General features: G+C 42.5%; 1 protein-coding gene across 3 annotated transcripts in view; it reads right to left on the reverse strand.

Moving 5' to 3' along the window:
• LOC129694468 (zinc finger FYVE domain-containing protein 16-like) overlaps window positions 1-19,541 on the reverse strand; it is a 62,210-nt gene extending 42,669 nt beyond the window's left edge. For all 3 annotated transcript variants that reach the window (XM_055631200.1, XM_055631193.1, XM_055631188.1), the window contains exons 1-5: window positions 19,111-19,541; window positions 12,934-13,153; window positions 12,305-12,414; window positions 8,030-10,323; window positions 6,689-6,788 (exon numbers count right to left, since the gene is read on the reverse strand). In XM_055631200.1, the coding sequence (XP_055487175.1) occupies window positions 6,689-6,788; window positions 8,030-10,323; window positions 12,305-12,374 (2,464 nt within the window). In that variant the 5' untranslated portion in view covers window positions 12,375-12,414; window positions 12,934-13,153; window positions 19,111-19,541. The remainder of the gene's footprint in view (window positions 1-6,688; window positions 6,789-8,029; window positions 10,324-12,304; window positions 12,415-12,933; window positions 13,154-19,110) is intronic.
• Between the last annotated feature and the right edge of the window lie 4,406 nt (window positions 19,542-23,947).

Below are 23,947 nucleotides of genomic sequence, written 5' to 3' on the forward strand. Positions count from 1 at the left end.
GAACATACTACTTTTAACTTGATATCAGCTGCCGGGCATTTTTGTAAGAGTGCTTTCAAAGTCATAATCAACTGGTAGGTTCCTCTGATGCTTGTCCTAATGTTAGGTGACGAAGAGCGTACCTACTGCAAGTTTGGTTTGGGACTATGCCTAGACATTGCCTAGATTTTGCAGTCATCGGCATTCACCAACAAGAACGCTCTCCATAAACATCTAGAATCCCTTTGGCATGAATACCTCCTTTCCCAAAGCCAGCTGGTATAGGGAATTCTCAGCATCCAGCAACAGATTTTGCGGTCAATTATATATTTAAAAAAATAAACACGGCAAACTAAAAAAGATTTAAACCTGTTTACAGAGTGCAAAATGAAGATGGAAATTCACAAGATTAAGGCAGCAGGTGTAGTAATAAAAAAAATTATGTATAATCCAAAGAATAATATCTTAGCAAACAAAATCCACACATCATATGATCATGGCACAGGAGTAGCACATCTATCTCTCCTTCCTAACCCCATTCTCCCCATAACCTCTGGCACCCGTACTAATCGAGGGGGGTGGGGAGGAGGAGGGGGGAGAGGGAGAGGGAGAGGGAGAGGGAGAGGGAGAGGGAGAGGGAGAGGGAGAGGGAGGAGAGGGAGAGGGAGAGGAGAATGGGAGAGAGGGAGAGGGGAGGGAGAGGGAGAGGGAGAGGGAGAGGGAGAGGATACAACTGCAGATGGTAGTAGCATAATGAATCCATGTGTATAGACACATCCTATCTGCTCAAGTTCAAACAAATGCCTCAAAACCAAAGATACTAGAGCAGAGTAAGATAGACCACTCCTGCAAAATCCAATGGACTGACGTGTAGTACACAACGGAGCTCAACTTCCGCCATTTCGGTAAACCCGACCCTATCTTTGACCGACCCAACCGCATCTTCCCATCTCGCTCCCTGCCTGCTTTCCGTAAAGACCGCTCCCTCCGTAACTCCCTGGTCAATAGATGCTGCTGCACCCGCTGAGTTTCTACAGCACTTTTGTCTACCTTTGACCTGACCCGACTTCAGTTATGTGTTCAGTTAAAACGGCACATACCTTGAACAGGGAGCAACAGCAGATGCTGGTTTAAACCAAAGACATAGACACAAAGGGCTGGAGTAAATCAGTGGATCAAGTCAAGTCAAGTGAATTTATTGTCATGTGTCCCTGCATAGGACAATGAAATTCTTGCTTTGCTTCAGCACACAGAACATAGTAGGCATTTACTGCAAAACAGATAAATGTGTCCATATACCATAATATAAATATATACACATGAATAAATAAACTGATGAAGTGCAAATAACAGAAAATGGGTTATTAATAATCAGAGTTTTGTCCGAGCCAGGTTTAATAGCCTGATGGCTGTGGAGAAGTAGCTATTCCTGAACCTGGTTGTTGCAGTCTTCAGGCTCCTGTACCTTCTACCTGAAGGTAGCAGGGAGATGAGTGTGTGGCCAGGATGGTGTGGGTCTTTGATGATACTGCCAGCCTTTTGAGGCAGCGACTGCGATAAATCCCCTCGATGGAAGGAAGGTCAGAGCCGATGATGGACTGGGCAGTGTTTACTACTTTTTGTAGTATTTTCCTCTCCAGGGCGCTCAAATTGCCGAACCAAGCCACGATGCATCCAGTCAGCATGCTCTCTACTGTGCACCTGTAGAAGTTAGAGAGAGTCTTCCTTGACAAACCGACTCTCCGTAATCTTCTCAGGAAGTAGAGGTGCTGATGAGCTTTCTTGATAATTGCATTAGTGTTCTCGGACCAGGAAAGATCTTCGGAGATGTGCACGCCCAGAAATTTGACGCTCTTGACGCTTTCAACCATATAAATGGGGCTGTGGGTCCCCCTCCTACTCCTTCCAAAGTCCACAATCAGTTCATTGGTTTTGCTGGTGTTGAGGGCCAGGTTATTGCGCTGGCACCATATGGACAGTTGCTCGATCTCTCTTCTGTACTCTGACTCATCCCCATCAGTGATACGTCCCACAACAGTGGTGTCGTCAACGAACTTGATGATGGAGCTCGCACTGTGACTGGCTACGCAGTCATGAGTATAGAGTGAGTACAGCAGGGGGCTGAGCACGCAGCCTTGAGGTGCTCCCGTGCTGATTGTTATCGAGGCTGACACATTTCCACCAATACGAACAGACTGTGGTCTGTGAATGAGGAAGTCGAGGATCCAATTGCAGAGGGATGCGCAGGGACCCAGTTCTGCGAGTTTGGTAACCAGCTTGGAGGGGATGATTGTGTTAAATGCCGAGCTGTAATCGATGATTAACAGCCTGACATACGTGTTTTTGTTGTCCAAGTGGTCCAGAGCGGAGTGGAGGGTCAGCGAGATCGCATCCAACGTTGATCTGTTGTGGCGGTAAGCGAACTGCAGTGGGTCCAGGTTTTTGTCGAGGTAGGAGGTGATTTGCTCCATGATCAACCTCTCAAAGCACTTCATCACCACCGGCGTTAGTGCCACTGGTCGATAGTCATTGAGGCACGTCACCTTACTCTTCTTGGACACTGGTATAATTGATGCCCTTTTAAAGCAGGTGTGGACCTCAGACCTCAGAAGTGAGAGGTTGAAAATATCCGTAAAAACTCCAGCCAGTTGGTCCGCACAGGTTTTTAGGTTTTCACGACCGCATATACCATCAGGTACAGGCGCTTTTCGGGGGTTCACCCCTTTGAAGGATTTTCTGACGTCGTCCTCTGTGACTGAGACTGAAATGCTATCACAGCGAATGGGGGATCGGGAAGGCACATCAGTATTCTCCCTATCAAAGCGTGCGTAAAACGCATTGAGCTCGTCAGAGAGTGATGTTTCGCCGACATTCGAGCTGCCTCCTGGTTTCGCCTTGTAGGAGGTGATTGCATTCAGGCCCTGCCACAGCTGCCGAACATCTGTCTCATCCTCCAGTTTGGAGCAGAAGTCCCTTTTGGCCTTTTTGATGGCCTTACCAAGGTCGTATCTGGACTTCATGTAGACCACTGTATCATCGGACGTGAATGCCCTGTGTCTGGACTTCAGAAGAGTGCGGATCTGAAAGTTCATCCAAGGTTTCTGATTTGGAAACACTCGGAAGGTTTTTGTAGGGATGCAGTCCTCCACACATTTCTTTACGAAGTCTGTAACGACTGTGGCGTATTCGTTCAAGTCAGTTGCCGAGTCCTTGAACATTGCCCAGTCTACAGACTCCAAACAGTCCTGGAGTTGTTCTTCTGCCCCCCCCCGACCAGCTCTGTACTGTCCTCACCTCTGGGGGTGCGCTCTTCAATTGCTGCCTGTAGGCAGGAAGAAGCAGCACCGCGGTATGGTCGGATTTACCGAAGTGAGGGCGAGGGATAGAAAGATAGGCATTCTTGATGGTGGTGTAGCAGTGGTCGAGGGTGTTGGGTCCTCTGGTGCAGCAGGAGACATGTTGGTGGAAGTTAGGGAGTGATTTCTTTAGGTTTGCCTTATTGAAGTCCCCAGCAATGGTGGTAAATGCCTCGGGGTAAGACGTCTGGTGTTTGTTGACCACGGCGTGCAGCTCCTCCAGTGCCAGACGGACGTCTGCTTGGGGTGGGATGTAGACGCGGTCAGGATAATGGAGGTGAATTCTCTTGGGAGGTAGATGGGGCGGCACTTCACTGCCAGATGTTCCAGGTGTGGCGAACAGGAGTTGGACAGGACTGCAACGTCAGAGCACCACGCAGAGTTGACCATGAGGCAGACGCCCCCTCCTCTCCCTTTCCCAGATGCCAGGGTATGGTCCATACGGTGGATGGAGAACCCTTCAGGCTGGACTGCTGAGTCTGGGGAGCTGGGGCAGCTCCCCAGATCAGGCAGCATCTCTGGAGAAAAGGAATAGGTGTAATTTCGGGTCGACTTTTTCAATAGCTGCCATGACCCGTTTGATGTCATCCTTTGCCCTGCCCCTGGTCTCGGCCCGCACCCAGCTGCCAGACATGCTGTGTTGTGTGTGCTTGTTTGGCGGAGTCTGAAGGGAGAAGTGCCGGCACCAAGAGCGAGCAAATGTGTGGATAAACGGACAAAAGCAAAGATCATAGAGCGGCATAGGTGACATTTTGGGTCGAGACCCTTCTTCAGGCTGACAGTCAAGGGAAACGGGAGATATAGGCATATCTACCATTCATTTGTCCTTAGTACTGTCTATATCTCTTGTTCCTCTTTACCCTGACTCAGTCTGAAGAAGGGCCTCGAGCGGAATATTCACCTATTCCGCTCTATGATGCTTGCTTCTGTCCGTCTGTTCGCTCGTGGGACAGACAGAGACAGACAGAGACAGACAGACACACACCCATTTAACAAAAAAAGGGGGGTGGCGGCAATCACTCCATGTCCGAGGGAAGTGGGGGGGGGGGGTGAATTGAGTGGGTACATAATTTTCTGGAGCTCCTTCCTAATGGCAATATTTTGTATGTTCAAAGTTAATAAGGAAGACTATGCAAGAATATCAAAATGATCACCTGCAGCTGACAAAAAAAAAAGATGATTTGTGTGGTATTTGGTAAAATAATATATATATGAAGACGCCATGACCAAAGCAAAGATACTAGAGAGGAGGCGGAAGCCGGTTACGGAAATGACGCTAAAGATTACCCATGATCTACTACGGCTTTTTTGTCGAGTGGACTATCTTGCTCCGCTCTAGTATCTTTGCTCAAAACTCATTGGCCGGCGGTTCATTCTACAGTAAGACAATGATCCCAAACATACTGCTAAAGCAACAAAGGAGTTTTTCAAAGCTAAAAAATGGTAATTTCTTGAGTGGCCAAGTCAATCACCTGATCTGAACCCAATTGAGCATGCCTTTTATATGCTGAAGAAAAAACTGAAGGGGACTAGCCCCAAAATCAAGCATAAGCATAAAGATGGCTGCAATACAGGCCTGGCAGAGCATCACCAGAGAAGACACCCAGCAACTGGTGATGTCCATGAATCGCAGACTTCAAGCAGTCATTGCATGCAAAGGATATGCAACAAAATAATAAACATGACTAGTTTCCTTTACATGACATTGCTGTGTCCCAAACATTATGGTGCCCTGAAATGGGGGGATTACATATAAACACTGCTGTAATTTCTACATGGTGAAACCAAAATGTATAAAAATGTCTTTTATTAAAATCTGACAATGTGCACAATCACTATTACAAATCTCAAATTGCAGAGTATAGAGGCAAATAAATAAATGGTGGGTCTTTGTCCCAAACATTATGGAGGGCACTGTAGGCCCAGTGCAGTCAAAAGCTCATCACATAGAATTAGTATGGGCGACAGGAGTTATGGGGAAAGGCAGGAGACTAGGGTTGAGAGGGAAAGATAGATCAATCATGATTGAATGGCAGAGTGACTTGATGGGCCAAATGGCCTTATTCTGCTCCTGGAACTTATTAACTTTTTCAAACAAGTTAACTAGAAATTACATTATTAAAATTTCATAATGTGACGTGTAATTAGTAGTACCAGTTTTGATTTTCTTTTAAAAGCAAGAATATTCAAAAACACAATTCTTTTCAGGATCACTACTCTTTGAAGACTATGCTGGAGAAGTGTCAAAGCTGCACTCCCTCCGGGAGCAAGGAATTACTGGCACCAATATTTGGAATTAGGTGTTCAGCTGCTCATGCCAACTCCAGATGCCGAATCCAGTTCCAAGGTATAAACAAGGACCACCCTGAGTGTTTTGCTGTGTTTGCATATGTAGATTTCAGGTCATTATAATGTTTGTTTTCCAATCAACTGTATTTTCCCTCCTGCTGAAGACATTACTGTTGCAAAAGATGAATTCAATATCCAGGTATCAGTCAGTACACGATGTGTAGAAAGGAACTGCAGATGCCGGTTTATACCGAGGATAGCCACAAAGTGCTGGTGTAACTCAATTGATCAGGCATTATCTCTGGAGGAAAAGGATGGGTGACGTTTTGTGGAATGACTTCCATCCTTGTTCTTCAGAGATGCTGCCCGACCCAGAGTTACTCCAGCACTTTGTGTATCACCAGTCAGTACACAATGCATTTAGTCATTTATTACAAATGCCCCCGTTTATTGAATCAACAATCTATTTTTCCATCTTCATCGTCAACTTGTATTCATCTCTTGTCTACATGAGTATTTTTAAAAAGCATTGGTCTTCAGGAAGAGGACCCATATCAGATTATCCCTCTTCTTCATAAATAAATAAATGTTCAAAGTGACACTGAAGTGAATATCCAGTAACAAGACAAATCAGAATTTGAATTTCATGCTTGGTGACATGGCTCAGTAATATGCTGCCTTGATTAAATCAATTATGAAAAATGTTTTAAGGAAGGTACATTTGATGTGCGTCAAATGTCCAACACTTTTGATATCCTACCAACACATCCATGATTAACCATGACTAACATGAAAAGGAGTGGCACTCAAATCAAGAAAAGGAATGTGTCAGCTAAATTGGTGTTTTAAATCTTCTGATGCTGCTCAAGGTGATATTTTTTTCTCTCTATTCCCCATTGAGGTTTTTTTTTTAAAAGAGGAGCTTTCGTTTTGTTTTCACCCTCACAAAATAACCTATTCTATTAAAGGAAAATTATCTAATAAAAAAAAATAACAGATAACTATGTTTAATTACATGACAATATATTAAAATTAGGCCAAACCTACACCGAAAAATTACTTACCTTTCTGTATGGTAATATAACAGTTAACACAAACTCGAGCTTCTTTGTTTTCTAGGTATTGAAGTTTACTCTTTTGATTACAACAGGCAGCACAGAAAACCTAAAGGAGAGACCTTATTAGATGTACTGCTAATATATAGCACAGTTCAAATGAAATTACATTTGTTGGTTTCCTTTTAAGACAAACAATGGAAACACAATAGCTCAAAGTCAATATTTATATCATAATCACTATGGTCGGAGAAAATACATTGGAGTGAAGATGTAAACCTTATTGCAAAAATACACAATATCAGGCAAAAAATGTGTACAAATCTAAATATGAAATTTGAAAAGACAGTGTTTATGAAAAATGGCGTAGGAGAACTATTAATTTTGAGAAAATAAACGTGACAAGATTTTTTTTTTTTTAAAGTCCAATATCCTTTTAATGGACAATAAAAACATATATTTCATAAAAATACTAATTGAAACGCTGTAGACAAGCTGTATGGTGGCACAAACATGTTACAATATAGGGAAGTTTTGAATTGGCCACAAAATTAGATACATTTTTTAAATGGCGAGATGTTGGGAAATATTAGTATTCAAAAGGACTTGAACTATATAAGACACAAAGAACTAACATGGAGATATAGTGGATAATAATGAAAACAAATAATATGTTCTTATTGCAAGAAAATGAGCACAGGAATAAAGATGTCTTACTACAATAGGGATTTGGAATAAGATGTGGCATGGAATCACATTGGTTTCGCCCAGAAGTACCAATTTTGTCAGCATCGATAATTTGGACTTTGGGTCCAGTTTCCATGCTGTCCGGTTCTGACTCAATTAACATAGGGCCTTTGTTAGACCACACTTGTAGTTATACCAACAATTGTGGTCCTTACCCAAGTGATGAAGCCGAAGGATCACCAAACTGCTCCTGGGAAGGCTGGTTTGACTCGCAAGGGGAGAGGATCTATTCTCTAGAGTTCAGAAAAATAATAGATCTTGTTGAAGTAAAATGTTAGAAGGTTTTACAGGATAACGAGAATACTTCATCTTGCTAGAGTCTAAAACTAGGGCTCACAGTCCCACATTAAGGGACCAACCGCTTAGGAATGAGATAAGGAGAAATTTCTTCAGAGGTGGTGAACCTCTCAAATTCTCTGTCCTGCAGGGCTCTAGATACTTGGTCATTCTAAACATGAAGCTAATAGATCTTTAGATATCAAAAGAAAGCAGGAATAGGAGGAAAGAGAAAGCAAATGGTGTCTGTGATAATCCACAATCGTGTTGACTTTGCGGGCTGAACAGCCTATTCTTATTTTAAGTAAAATGCAATAGAGTACTCACTTTTCCGCATGCTCTGCAATGATGTCTCCTCTTGGTGAACTTAAACTTAACCAGGCAATGAGCACAGTTCGGAGCTTCAGAATCTGGTATCCACTGCGGGTGGTTCTGTCCAAGCACAGCTGTTTCTGTGATCAACTGTTCATCAGCACATGTATTTTCCTCTGCATTTCCAATATAATCATCGCCCACAATAGAATCGTATGATGGTCCAAGCACTTGCAGCCCTTCTTCTGTACCACGAACATAATTATAAGTTGGGCTTGAAATGGATGCACCTTGGTCAGTTTCAGAAACAGTTCCTTTTGTATCAATATCCACTGCACATTGATCTAAACTGCCACCAACAACCGCAAGATTGTCTACTAGATTATTCTGATCTTGTTTTGGTATAACTTTTGCTTGAGAATTAAGGAGTTTAGGTCTAGCCCCTCCAAAGCTAATTTGATTAGTAAGGGTATTGTTAACTACCTGATTAGTTTCAGTGGAGAATACTGATTGACTGTCTTTGGTTCGGATTGGTTTATGAGTGGTCTCAAACTGTACATCATTTACAGGATGGCTGACTGAAGCATTTTCCTCTGTGGATGGAGTGCTTTGAATATTTATTATCAAAGATTCTTTTGCATGATCAACCAATTCTGGAGTTTCTTCCTCCCGAGGATCAATTCTTACATCAGCAGCGACAGCAGCTTTGGGAAGATTCGGAAAATCATGTGTCTTGAGCAGATCAATTTGGCCTGCACCAAAGTCTGAAAAACTATTACCCGACCGGTCTATACCAGATTCTTTTAAACTACAGTGAACATTTTGCTCCATTAAGAATGCATCAAGCTCAGCATCACTAACTGAAACATCATTTATGTCATATCCATCTTTATGAATGTCGTCATCAAAGGTAAACTCAGCTCCAAACTCTTTACACGTCAAAACTGTCTCTGTGTCACTTACATTATTCTGTATCTCTTCAAATGGTTTATCCATAGATTCTGCAAAACTGTTTGACACTATTACAGGTTTCTTCCGTTGCATCCATTCTGCATTTGGATAATTATTATGCTTTCGATCAATATTTCCTTCATCTCCAGAACATGCATGTTCCCTTAAAGAGATATTACTATTATGTCCCAAATTCTGATCGGCATCAACCACAAGAGACAGTTGATTCTGTGTTTCGGAGTCCAACTTATCAGAATTCACAACTGAGCACTCGGTCAAGTCACAGTATACAGCTTCATTACATTCTATTTGAGGTGGTCTGGACTCTGAATCCTGTTCTGAATCTACCGAGTTTATTGCAGAGTCTGCTCCAGGAAGTGAATTCAAAAAAGAGTTGGTAGAATTATTTTGACGTTCTTCCTTGTTAGCATATTTTGTTGATGAGGCATTGCATGTATATCTGACTTTTAAAAATTCCTTTTCAACTTCCAATCCACTTTCAACATCTCCTAAATCACAAGGAGTCACAGTTCTCACACCACGCAAATCTGTATACATAGACAAATTCACATTCTCAGATGGTTCCTTTATTTTGCAATCATTGTATCCAATTGGTTCTTCAATTGCCGAACCGATTTCTTTGGTTGGCTGTGAAACAACCGATAACTCTTCTCTTTGTTCACACTTGGATAATTCATTAAGTGTTGCATCTTCCTTTTGGGATTCATCTTTGAACTCATCAGAATTCTCACGCTGGATTGAATGTTCATGCGTCTTTATTCCCTCATTGAAATGTTCTGTATTCTGCAGTTTCTGCAGTTCATTTTCTGTACTATTGTGAAAAGAAATATCCAGCTCCAACAAGCTTGTGATTCCAAAACTCCCTTCTCCTGAGCATTGTATTTCTCCAACATGAGGAACTGGTGGAGAAGACTGATTAAAATCAATTAACAAGGAGCCATTGACCTGGTCTTCAATAGATTTGATTTCAAGTTCATCTTCGTGATCATTTGTTTCATGAGTCACGCTCTCAGTGTCACTAATTAAGTCACAGACCGGCCTACTCCCTCTGCTGTTACTAAACTGTTCCGTATCACCAGATGATCTGTTATCAACAGTGGATAATAAATCCAGTCCAGTTAGAGTTCTTTGAGATTGGCCTACAGTTTCTTTAGCGTCAATGTTACATGGCAACAATGAATCAGCCCCAGCCAGATTATAAGATGCATCAAATGAGAATGTGTTGACTGCAGTCTGAGCTTCAGGCAATTCTGCTGAATACTTTGATTTTGAATGATGAGATGGATAGTCTGAACTTATGGGCCCTCCTACAGGAGCGTTGCAAAAATTGTTTTCATCTAAACAGAGAAAATGCTTGATGTCAAACAACACATTTTTTTATGAAATTCAAAATTAACAGTAGGAAATTCTATAAAATATGTATTACAAAGTGTACTGTAAGAGTACAGAGATCCAAGTCCTTGCGAAGTTATGCTTACCGGACATACTGATATTGATTTATTATTGATATGTGTACCAAGAAAGTGAAAAACATTGTTTTTGTGCTATCTAGGCAAATTATATAATCATACCATCCATGAGTATAGCAGGTAGTGCAAAACAAGAAAGGAAATGTAGTGGAGAATATACAGACACCCCATACATATGGACGACCGTTTGGGTGACTTGCAAGGAACAGCTGAGGCACTTGCTGAGGTTCTATAAGGCGTTGGTCAGGCTGCATTTGGAGTACTGTGAGCAAATTTGGGTCCTATATCTGAGGAAACATCCTTCTGCATCTGGAGAGAGTCCAGAGGAGGTTTACAAAAATGATTCCAGGAATGAATGGGTTAGCATATAATGAGTGCTTGACAGCATTGGGCCTCCAATGAAAGGCATAGATAGGGATTAGGAGGCAGAGATCAGCCATGACTGAATGGCAGAGAAGATTCAATGAGCCGAATGGCCTAATTCTGTTCCAATAACTTGTGAACAGGGCATTTCTACATGCCTCCTTCCACCCTACCCCGCTACCCAGCCACAACAATCTGGGACTGACTAGAGCCGGGCAGAACTGGAAGTTCTGAACAAACTCATTTGCTCATTCACTGAGTCAAGGAGGTTGGCTTACTCCTGCTTTTCCCACACTTGCTTTCTGAGATCCACTTCCACACACTGTTTTTAGATTTTAGGCTTTTACTTTTAGAAATACAGCACAGAAACTGGCCCTTTGGCCCACCGAGTCTGCGCTAACCAGCAATCACCCCATACACTAACAGTATCCTACGCACCAGGGACAATTTTACAATTATTACCAAAGCCAATTAATAGACAAACCTATAAGTCTTTAGAGTGCGAGATGAAACCAGAGCACCCGGAGAAAACGCATGTGGTCACAGGGAGAACATAAAAACTCCATTCAGACAGCACCCATAGCCAGGATCGAACCCAGGTCTCTAGCACTGTAAGGCAGCAACTCTACAGCTGCGCCACCATGCCGCCCTGTTTTTGGTGATTTATAACTTACAGATTACAAACAACTCTCAGGAACTGAACCCTGCCATTAATTGGCAACTTCCTGTAGGCTGAACTACACTGAAACAAAATAGCTCAATTGTTCAGGATTTAGAACAAAAGACACTGCAGAATATTGGTCTCCCCTAGTTATCAAAGCAGTTACAATTTATCATGTGAAAATGCATATAACAGGAGACTTGAACTCTTAACCTCTGCAGGGGGTACCAGCTGTTCTGCAATATTAAAAAAAAGTCAGAAGCTAGTTAAGCAGTTAAATCAAAAGCAAATCAAAGTGACAAGCTGAAACTAAGTTATTCATCCAATGACCATTGTTGCCAGATGGAAAGGCACAGGTTTTCAAGAGTTTGTTTTTTTTCCCATTTTTAAATAGTGTGTTTATTTTGCAAGGTTCCTTCCTATTACCCCAATCAAAAATAATTAAATGTTACTGGTTTTCACAGTTGTACTTAAAATACAATCTCCAAATATGTCTATAGTCTTCATTATAGGCAATACACCCTTTCTTAGGTGACAAATTAAATTCAATAGCTAAATCAGCAGATTCATTATGTGAATAATCACTTAGAGGGGAAGAAGATTACTTAATATAGGTTAACTGCTGTGCATTTAAGAACAAACGGATAAACTTACTCACACATATCTAATGTGGTTAGTCTAACAATTGTATAGTTAAAAGGAAAACAGTTACTTCAATTTTCATATTTATTAAAGCTAATATGAAATACAAAGCAATAAGGATGTCTAGAATATAGAATAGGGAGGAAAAAAAAATTTCGTCCTGAAGAAAATATTCCAACAAACCTGGATTTTGTTCAAATTCATCAAGTAGTTTGTCCAGGTCACAAACTGCTGATTTAAAGTAGCTGTCCATTTTGAGTATTTATCAACTCATGTACTGAGCCTCCTCGCCTCTGTGAGAATGAAGAAAATGGACTTGTCATGACCATTTATTCAGTGACATTTCAGATATAAACTCAGCAAATATTTCATTCTCTCGGTGCTTGCACCATCTTTATGTGGTCAAACATAAACCAAACAGACATGTATAATTTATAGATATGTTCTTTAGTATGCATGCAGGAAGCAACTTAAACCTTTTTTCTTTACAATGAAAAGTAGTGAGCATATTTCACAGTACTATCATCCTCACCAAACCACCTAATGACAGACCATTAAGGAGACCAGGTGGAAAGAGGTGCTCATAAGTACAGTTCAACCAAACTATTCTAAATAATCGGTGAATTGTTTAAATGTGGCAATCGCCAAGATAAATTAATATGATTGCTAAAAGATCAGTAATTAAGAAATTTTAAAAGCAGGATTGCCTGAATAACCACATGTCCTCTCATTATTCTAAGATGTACCTAAATCTGTCCACCCATCAAGTAAGGCAGACATCATACTTTACATACCAAAGAACATTCTCATACCTGGTCTCAACATGAAGTCGCTCAGCTACCATCCCAGGTTTCTACTTCTGTGACGCAACACGCTTGCATTTTTGCTGTCTCCGTTAAATAACTTAAATGTTCCAGACCAACGCATTGAAACAGTGGAGTCCCAGAGAGATTGTTGCCAAGGCTGTTACTTTTCACAATCTGTCCCAAACTTCTTGTTTTAGATGAATTGCAAGCTCAGGTTTCAGAATACCTAAGGAAACAGAGGTTAATGTAAACATACCAGGAGAATGTGACATGGTTTGGACAACATGTAACACTGAAAAACTGTGCAGTGCTGATTTCATAGCAAAGTCCATACAGTATCTTGTGAATGAGGGATGATGTTGTTCTCTCAATACTTAAGTACAAAACTCTCAGCTGACACTTTAGATCAGCACTGAGGGAATATTGCATTGTCAGAGATGCCATTTCTCAGCTGATACATTTTATTTATTTTCCTGCCACTCTCTCAGAGATGAAATGCTTTCAAATAAAAATAGATAATCTGGAAGAGATAATCTAGTGCAAGGGTTCCCAACCTGGGGTAAATTTGTTGATTCTGGATTTGTACACATATTTTCTCATTGACTAATTGTGTTTTGTTCTGGTACAGGTACACCAGTATCTGTTCAACATTAGTTGTTCATAAATAAGTGAGATAACATTGTTATGTGCTATTAAAGTTGCCTGGGGTAAACAGGACAAAAAAGGTTGGGAACCCCTGATCTAGTGACTTATCAAATTATGTTTGCTGTTTGTGGGATGTTGCTCTATTTCCTACATATCAGAAACACATCACTGACTGCACAATATTTTGCCCCAAAGTCTTAGATACTACATTATAATATGGCAAAAATCTAATCATCTTGCAAAGTCAGAACTTTGGAAGGGCCAAGCTAGCAGATCATCCTATTAACATATGAACATACATTTAATTGACTTTAAGCAAATGTTACATAGTAGAATACATTTTCCAGCGAAACTGGTGAGTGGAGAGCACAGCCACCAGGACCATGCGATGGAGGGGACGGAGCCTCTCCATGAATGTTGGGGGTACTTGGGGAACAGGTGAAGCACAGGAACCAGCACCCCAACCCCTCATGATGAGAGGGGAAGTGCAGGAGCTAGATGACTATAGACAGTCCTCGAGTTTAAGTTCCTGAGAATTGGCTGAGAGCAGATTTTTCTGCAGGTCAGAAACATCTGAGTTTTTTTTAAATTAAAACTACCCACATCATGTTACTTTACATAACCAGATTTTCAAATAGAGGGGGTCCCCGGGTTATGAATGACCTGTCTTACAGAAATCTAACTTTAGACACATTTTTAAGTCTATATTGCATTACTTTAATTATGGGTAATGTCAAGATGCTTATTCAATGTACTGAAAGAATTATAGCAAGTGTATGCAGAGGGAGACAATATGGGTAACTTTAGAAAGCAGATGTTTATGACTTGCAGAGAAATTGGCTTACGGACAATTCTCAGGAACATAACCCGGGGATTGTGTGTTGTCAGATGGCAGATTTACTGTAATGTCTTTTATTTCTGTTCTAGAATTTGAATTGTAGTTCATTCAAGAGGAAAAATAGATCTCTTAAAAAATACATAACATCTGTTTGAAGTTTCATAGATACAGAGGCTCTGCAGAAAAGAAATAGGGCATTTAGGACATACAGCCAGACGAACCAGACAGTAGTACAATGCCCTCTTGTTCTATCCCATGACAGGAAACATAAAGGCCCTCAAAAAATCTCCCAGCTTCTATTTCTTTCCCCAAGCAGGATGGAAGTCGCTGACCTGAAAAGCTAACTCTACTTTTTGGTTCACAGATGTTACCTGGCTTGCCCCGTACTTCCAACATTTCCTTTTTTTCCATTTCTGAATGAGTGTCTTCGTTGAAGTGAAATTACATAAAATGCCTGGCACAAATCCACTTCAAACATTTGAAAGCTCATTGAAAGGCGCAAGTTGCCACATAAAAAACATGTAGCTGCCGATCTATTCAGTAATTATACGCACATATTGACCTAAAATTCTGTGTATCTCAAATATTTGGAAAAGGACCATTTCTATTGAAGTTTGGAAACTTAAAAGTCGTATTTAATTCCACAGAGGTCAATTATTTATTTTCCATAGGAAATTATCAATTTATAAAATGATGCATGTAGTTATGTGAAATTTATTTGTGCGGTACAGCATTGATAGCATCCTTCAGACACCAAGGAGTCATAGAATAAAACCTCCAAAACTTTATTGCGTCTGTGAAGAAAAATGGATGACTGGATTAATTTAAGGTGTGAGGGGTCCATTTTAAAGATGATGCGCAGAACAACTTTTTTATTTAAACCAAAAGGGTGGTAAGTGCCTGGATTGCCCTGCCAGAGGTGGAGGTGGAGGCAGATATAACAGTGGCATTCAGATAAGGACATGGATATGCAGGGAATAGAGGGATATGGATTGTGTGCAGGTAGATAAAAATAAGTCTTGGCATCATATTCGGAACATTGAAGGCAAAAGGGCCCTGTTGTTGTTCATTACAGTACTGTTCTATATTCTATGGATTAATAAAGGCAAGGTGGAGCAGCGGTAGAGTTGCTGTCTTACAGCGCCATTGACCTGGGTTCGATCCTAACCTTGGCTGTCTACACAGTTTGTACATTCTCCCCGTGACCTGCGTGAGTTTTCTCTGAGTGCTCCGGTTTCCTCCCGCACTCCAAAGACGTACAGGTTTGTAGGTTAATTAGTTTCGGTAAAATTGTAAATTGTCCCTAGTGTGTGTAAGATAATGTTGGTGTGTGGGGATAGCTGGTCGAATGAGGACTCGGTGGGCCGAAGGGCCAGTTTCTGTGCTGTATCTCTAAACTACACTAACCTTCTATCATTTGGCCACAATTAATTTTGAGTTGCATCCCCCTAGCTCTGTAAACTGCTTCATTCCATTTCTCTTTTGTCCTTTTCTAACACCCTCTCTTTTTTTCTATCCTTGATTACTTATTCCACCCAACTGCCAATCAAATCCTTCTCGTCTGTAACCCCCTATCATTTGCTGGCCGTTGACCTTCCCCCCACCTCTCTTTTCCAGCTTTCTTTCCTCTACTATAATCAGTCTGAAGAAGGGGACTGACCCAAAACCTCGCCTGCCCATTTCCTCCACTGATGCTGCCTGACCCACTGAGTTTCTCCAGCACTTTGTGTTTCGCTCAAGATTTTAGTATCTGCAGTTCCTTGTACCTCCACTGTAAAGTGTGTGGTTTTTTTTTTCAACAGGGTGGCAACATCCAGCCAACGTTGGCACCTCTAACCTTTGAGATACATTTATCAGAAAATATTCTGATTACCTTGTACAGCTGCACAGGCAGTACTATTACCATCATTCTTTTTCTATCTACATTCTTTAAGAGGAGGAAGCACATTCAACAATCTGAAATGGGTTAAATGTTAAGAATTCTCTTACATAATCTCAAACTGTTCCAAATTGCATAATCACCAAAATAAATGTTGGCATTTTTATAGTTCAGAGGTTTCCCTCCAAGCAAATATTTATGGATGTCAAGATTTAGTTATATGGTTCAATGAAACTATGGTTCAAAAAGTTAATATTCCTACTGCACTGGTATGGCAAATCTATCCACTCCTTAACCTAGATTGATCCCTCACTTATCTGTTTCTACTTCTCACCTTCCAGTCTCTGACTACCATTCTCCCCTCCCCTTTCTTGACCAGCTTCATCTGCCTTATCCGTTTCCATTTATCACCCTGGAGACAGAAGATAGTTCATAAGTCATGTAAGCAGATAGTTCATGTCATGCAAACAGAATTAGGTCATTTGACCCATCAAGTCTACTCTGTCATTCAATCATTTCCCTCTCAACCCCATTCTCCTCTTCTCCCGATAACCCATGACACCCTTAATAATCGAGTTGGCCAAACCTTTGCTTCCACAATTGTTGCTTGACCCAATCAGTATTTTGCACCAGATTCCAACATCTGAAGCCCCCTGTAAATATATTCTAAGCTGATCTTTGATAAACCTAATACTTCAAATATTTTTAGAAAATAGCAATAACACCAAGTGGTCTTTGTAGTACAATTTGTAATTCCCATCTGCTTTAAGAAGATTTGTATCACTAGTGCCAAAGAAAAGCATGGTAATATTTGCCTCATTGACTACCTGCCAACCTCCATCGTGAAGTGCTTCAAAAGGCTGGTAATCGTGCACATTAACTCCAGCCTCCCACACAGCCTAGATTCACTGCACTTCACCACCGCAACACAATCCCTGAATCACGTTAATAACTCGTTTCCCTTATCCCTAACCAGTCTGAACAAGGGTCTCCACCCAAAAACGTCACCCATTCCTTCTCTCCAGAGATGCTGCCTGTCCTGCTGAGTTGCTCCAGCTTTTTATGTCTATCTTCGGTTTAAACCCAGCATCTGCAGTTCCTTCTTACACAAGGATGCCAATGTCAGACTCCCATTTATTGACTTTAGCTCTGCGTTCATTGCACATCACAGGCTACATGCAGGAAAAATGTTCCCGACGTTGGGGGAGTCCAGAGCCAGGGGGTCACAGTTTAAGAATAAGGCCAATTAGGACTGAGGTGAGGAAAATCTTTTTCACCGAGAGATTTGTGAATCTGTGGAATTCCCTACCACAGAAGGCAGTGGAGGCCAATTCACTGGATGTTTTCAAGTTAGATTTAGCTCTTCGGGCTAAAGGAATCAAGGATATGGGGAAAAAGCAGGAACGGGGTACTGATTTTAGATGATCAGCCATAATCATATTAAATGGCAGTGCTGGTTCAAAGGGCCAAATGGTCTACTTCCGCACCCATTTTTCTATGTTTTCTATAATTTCAACCAAACTCATCTCCAAACTAGTAGACCTAGGTGTCAGTACCTCTCTGTGCAACTGGTTCCTTGACTTCCTGGCCCATGTAGATAGCAATGATGAGACGGAGAACATGAAGTAGCCAGATAGTTCAGGTGTCAGTGCACCAACCTAAAGAAATTGGAGACTTGCGGATGCAGCTCAGTCTATCTCACAAATCTGCATCCACTGTCTCCCCAATAGACTCCAACTGCACTGTACTCCACCTCAGGAAGCAGTCAACATAACCAACGTCCATTCACACCCCAATCCTGCGGGGCAGAAGACACAAAAGTTTGAAAGCACGTACTACCAGATTCTGAAATGGATTCTTTCCTGCTATTATCAGACTCTTGAACGGATCTCTCATATGCTTTCAAAACTTCCAACCTACCTTGTTGAGGCCCTGGAACTAAAAAAAAAAATCTGCACATTCTCTGTAGCTGTAACACTATGTTCTACACACCGTTTCCTTTCTGTTTCTCTTTCTGTTATACTACCTCTGGTACTTATCTATGCACTCTTGTACAGTATAATCTGGAGACACAAGAGACACTAAATGCTGGAATCTTGAACTAAACACAAATGCAGGAGGAAGGCAACGGGTCAGGCAGCATCTAGGACACGTATAGACAATATTTCAGATCTTTCCCTTCGTCTGAGGGTCTGAAGAAAGGTCGGCTGTCATGTACTGCCTGGCTTGCCAAGTTCCCCCAGCACTTTGTGTTCTGTGCTGTGGTATAACCTACCTAGATAATACAAAAAACAAAGTTTCTCCACAGTATCTTAGTACACGTGACAATACTTATCTAATACCAAAATTTATTCTGAACAACAGAATTGACCAATTGTTTTTGTTTCTTTGCTGCCATCTCATTGTTGTTTAAAACCAAGAAGTGGATGAGGGCCAGACTGACAAGGGTAATGAGTTGGGCAGTACAGAGAGTCGTGGAGTTTGTCAATGTTGACCGAGTTGCGTTAACCAGCTTGTTCCACTTGCCTGGGTCTGACCCATTTCTCTCCAAATCCTTTTCCTATCTTTGAGGAGGAATGGGTGCCAGGAACGTCTAGGATGGCCCAAGACACTGAGACGGAAAGGTGTCGCTAACAAGAATGAAGAAAAAGTAACCACAGGGCGAGACGGGGCCCGGGTAAAGCAGGACGGTGAGTGTTGGAGTGAAACACAAAAGTGTTGGAGTTAGTTATACGCAAGAGGTTGGGTTGGGAGGGGAAGAGGATCAGCCGGGATGCTAACGGGCAGGGCTTGGGAGTTTTGCTGATTGAGAATAGGTTACCTGAAATCGCCGATTACCGGGGTCCACACGTTGTTGGTCAGGGAGTGACCGGGTGAAACATCAGCAAACTCCAACCGGCATCGTGCTCCCTTTGCTGCCGAAAGAAATATCCCGCGGGCAGTGGCCTGCTGCAGCTGCTCTCTCGCACACACACACGTCCCGCCTCCCTCCCTCCCTCACTCCCTCCTTCCCTTCCCTTCCCTCCCAGAGATTAATCCTGCCCGGGATGAGGAGGACTCGGCACGGAAAGGCTGTAACCCCGTTAATATGATTCGAGCCGCTGCTGGTTCGGTGTTTGGCCTGCTGGTCGAAGGCTTGTGCGTGTACAGGGAGAAGCGAGGCCCTGAGACAGAGAGACAGAAACAGTGGCGCCGATCGCGGCCCCAACGCCGAAGCTCCCCTGCAGGCCCCGGCCCCGGCCCAGCCAGTGTGGGCGCATGCGCGCCGCCCGCTGACCCGCAGCTGAGGGGGGAGGGGGGAGGGGACGGGGTGACCGGTAACCATGGACACGGAGCGCTTGGCAATGTGCAGGAAGGAACTGCAGATGCTGCTTCATGTTCACATACAAGATGGACACACAAATGCCGGAGTAACTCCGCGGGACAGGCAGCATCTTCTGGAGAGAGGGAATAGGCAACGTTTCGGGTAGGGACCCTTTTTCAGACAGATCGGGGTCTGGCGGTGGCAACGGCCTTGTCCTCGCCCCCTCACACCATGTGTAGGAAGCAATTGCAAGTCAAGTCGTCACATTTATTTTTTAAATTATCACATTAATAATCACATTATTATTTATATTTATATATATAGCACATATAAAAAACAACTCTCGTTGGCCAAAGTGCTTTACATTTGTTATAAGAATAGTATAAACAAACAAACTACATACACAAATTTGAAGAAGGGTTTCGGCCCGAAACGTTGCCTATTTCCTTCGCTCCATAGATGCTGCTGCACCCGCTGAGTTTCTCCAGCTTTTTTGTGTAAACTACATACACATATACATATAGCCCTCGCTCAGTGGACGTCAGGAAAGGCTTGGGAGTATAGATAAGATTTTAGTCTTGACTTAAAGGAGTCGATGGAGGGGGCAGTTCTGATGGGAAGGGGGATGTTGTTCCACAGTCTAGGAGCTGCAACCGCAAAGGCGCGGTCACCCCTAAGCTTATGCCTAGATCGCGGGATATTCAGCAGCCCCAAGTCGGCCGATCTGAGGGACCTGGAGGTGGAGTGGTGGGTGAGAAGACTTTTAATGTAGGAGGGGGCAAGCCCATTGAGGGCTTTGTAGACATAGAGGAGGGTCTTGAAATGTATACGGAACTGCACAGGGAGCCAGTGGAGAGAGGCTAGGATCGGGGTGATGTGGTCCCTTTTTCGGGTGCCCATCAGGAGTCTCGCTGCGGCGTTTTGGACCAGTTGCAGGCGGGACAGGGAAGATTGGCTGATGCCAGTGTAAAGAGAGTTGTAGTAATCTAGGCGGGAGGAGATAAATGTGTGGATGATCTTTTCGAGGTCATCAAAGTGGAGGAATTGTTTTATTTTAGCTATCGTCCGAAGCTGAAAGAAGCTAGCTTTTACCATGGCATTGAGTTGCTTGTCAAATTTCAGTGCTGAGTCAAATATCACGCCGAGGTTTTTGACGTGAGGTTTGAGTAGTGGGGTAATGCTTCCAAGGCTGCCTACTATCATTTTGATTGAGTCTGAGGGGCCGAGAAGGATGACCTCAGACTTACTCTCATTTAGTTGGAGGAAGTTCTGGGCCATCCAGCACTTTATATCCTCGAGGCAGCGGGTAAGGTTAAGCAGATTGCACATAGTAGCAATGTTACAAAATTTTGAGATTTTAAATATCAAGTCTGCAATTTATCCCATCAGATAAAGCATAAAAAGAAGTTTAATTTGACACCTAATTCACTTTCATATCTTCAGTATTAAAAAAGTTATGGCCATTTTCATACTCTGAAATTAGCATCTTGTTTACTAAAAAGCATTGCTTTTCCATTGACTTAACACAAAAGCTGGGATCAAGGACAGTCAAAAGCCCATAACTTTCATAAAAATTAAGAGAACTGAATGAAATTTTCAGTTATTATAGATTGAAGCATTCTGAAACAAATATGAAACAAACTTACTTGGATTACCTGAAATTAAAAAATATAATTAGTTAGTTACCCAATTATTGCTAATTACAAAATTCAATTACTAGATCTAAACATCTATCCATTTCTTAAGAAAAGGTTAACATTTAAAAAAACCCCTAAGTGTCCAAATAACATTCACACAAGAATTCACAATATAACATGATTTTAAAATCTCATTGTCATGAATTTATAGGCCAAATGGAAGGAATTTAGTGTTAAATTACTGTAAATTAATGGGCATTTAAATCATCTTGCAAGTGGGATTTTGTGGAACGCGCTGGTTTGGAACGTTGCGGTTGCAGTGAATTTAAACCCCATATCGCAGGAAATATACTGCTTGTTCCTATATTTACATAATGACATTTTTGCAACGTGAAATTTTGATGAAAGGCATCCTAATAGGCCTTTCTCACGGGGCGACTTGACGCAAGATGTAACCAGAGTGAAGTGATCGTGGTCTAGCACGATATCACACGATATAACGGGGGGGGTAGACAAAGAGTTCCCACGGTACTTGGCATTTCTGTTATTTGTGCGAGTGACTTGTCCGTCTCCCGAGCTTTCCCGTTAAATCTTGAATGACCATTGTAAACTGTCAAGTGTAATTAAATCATCACGTGGCACAAATGATGGGGGGGAGAGAGAGAAATGAGGGGAGACGTATATACACACACAAAGCAGAGTTTTACTGTGTATGTGGGAGACACAGATGGACTGAGCACAGTACCTCGGTCTTACTATGTGTGGGAGAGAGGGAGAAAGAGACGTACACTCACAGAGGCAGAGTCTCTCAGCCTGTATGAGAGGGAGGGAGGGAGAGAGAGAGAGGCACACATAAGGTGGATGTGAAATCTCACCTGCCTGTTTCAGTGACAGACACCCGCCGCCAGTAAATGAAGACACCCCCATCTGTCTCCCCCTCCTCTCCCTCGACTCCTCCACCTTTCCCTCCCAACTCCAGTCCCGTCCCGACCCCCTGGGAAACTGAATGGAGCAACAATCAACTGCTGCCTGCCCGCTGAGTTAAAGAGTTCCCACGGTAGTAAGACGATGTTAGTTGCGCCCAAGTTTAAATTTCCAACGTGTGTTTCAGAGTAAAGAGTCAGCGCAGAATCCTTGATAATCAAAAGCTGTCTGAATCAGCAAGTTAGACACAAAATGCTGGAGTAACTCAGCGGGCCAAGCAGCATCTCTGGAGAAAAGGAATAGATTCCATTTTTGGTCAGGACAATTGGACATCTTCGGGATGATTGTAGGGGGGAACTGGAAGCAAGAAAAGACCGGGACAAATCAGGGCCAACAACAGATGACCTCAGCAGTTGATGTCCATATGCGGATGCAATTCTTTATTTTTTAAATTCAATCCCACAGAAGACAATTTTTACTCACCTTCTGTCCCCTCTGTCCAGCTTCCGGGTTCACCGTTCGCAGGAGTTCCCACGGTACATGCAAGAGTCAGTACGGATATCGCACTGGCCACTACGTGCATATAATGTTGCAATGTTCAACCACAAGTGTACAAGTCACTCTTGGAGAAATTCAAGCTTGTTTGAATTTTCTCCCGAGTCACCAAGTTACACGAGTACCTGCCGTTAGCGCCACGGTGGTCCACGAATGCCGTACGGTTATCGCAAGAGGTTCCCACGATGTTCAACTCTGGTTAACTCTTGCGTCAAGTCGCCCCGTGAGAAAGGGGTTTAAGAAGCAAGTTTATATGAAAAAATAAACGGCGTACCTTGCCTTGTCCCCTACATGAGATCCGTCCCGTTGTCGGCGTTGATGGCATTTGAAGATGATTTTAATTTTACTCCAACAATTAAATTATCCAGCACTAATTTTGATAAACTTAATAAAATGGCAGTCAAAGCGATTTTTCTTTAGCAACTAAACAGCCTGACAGAGATCGATTTGAATAGGCTGCATAAAAATCGCATTATAAACCCGCCCCCCTCTCATAGGCGCCAAAGTCGCGCACACGGGCAATGGCAGAACTGCAGCGCCGCTGAAGGTACGTTTTGTAACATACCTACACATCGAGTCATATATTAATACAGTGTGGAAACAGGCCCTTCGGCCCAACTCGCCCACACCGGCCAACAATGTCCCAGCTACCCTGGTCCTACTTGCCTGCGCTTGGTCCACAACCCTCCAAACCTGTCCTATCCATGTACCTGGCCCAAGTGTTTCTTAAATGATGGGATAGTCCCAGCCTCAACTACCTCCTCTGGCAGCTTGTTCCATACACCCACCACCCTCTGTATGGAACAAGATGATGGTTCACACCCGAGATAGACACACAAATGCCGGAGCAACTCGGCGGGACAGGCAGCATCTTCTGGAGAGACGTTTCGGGTCAAGACCCTTCTTCAGACTGTGAGTCGGGGGGGAAAGGGAAACTAGAGATATCGACGGGGATGTAGAGATATATACAATACAGTAGAACTTTATTATCCCAGGAGGGAAATTGGTCTGTCATAAAACACAACAAGATACATGAGCAATATACATAGAACTAATGAATGAAACATGCAAGAAACATGCAAGAAAGTAACGGTGGTAAAGGAAGCAGGCCACTGTTTGCTATTTGCTAGGTGAGAACGGGAACTTGGAAAGAAAGGTCAGTGTGGCAATGGGAAGGGGAGATCAGGTTGGTTCAGGCAGACTGAGCAAAGGTGTTCAGTGAAATGATTGCCCAGTCT

This window comes from Leucoraja erinacea, chromosome 3 (assembly GCF_028641065.1).
Source record: "Leucoraja erinacea ecotype New England chromosome 3, Leri_hhj_1, whole genome shotgun sequence".
NCBI classification, from domain to species: domain Eukaryota; kingdom Metazoa; phylum Chordata; class Chondrichthyes; order Rajiformes; family Rajidae; genus Leucoraja; species Leucoraja erinaceus.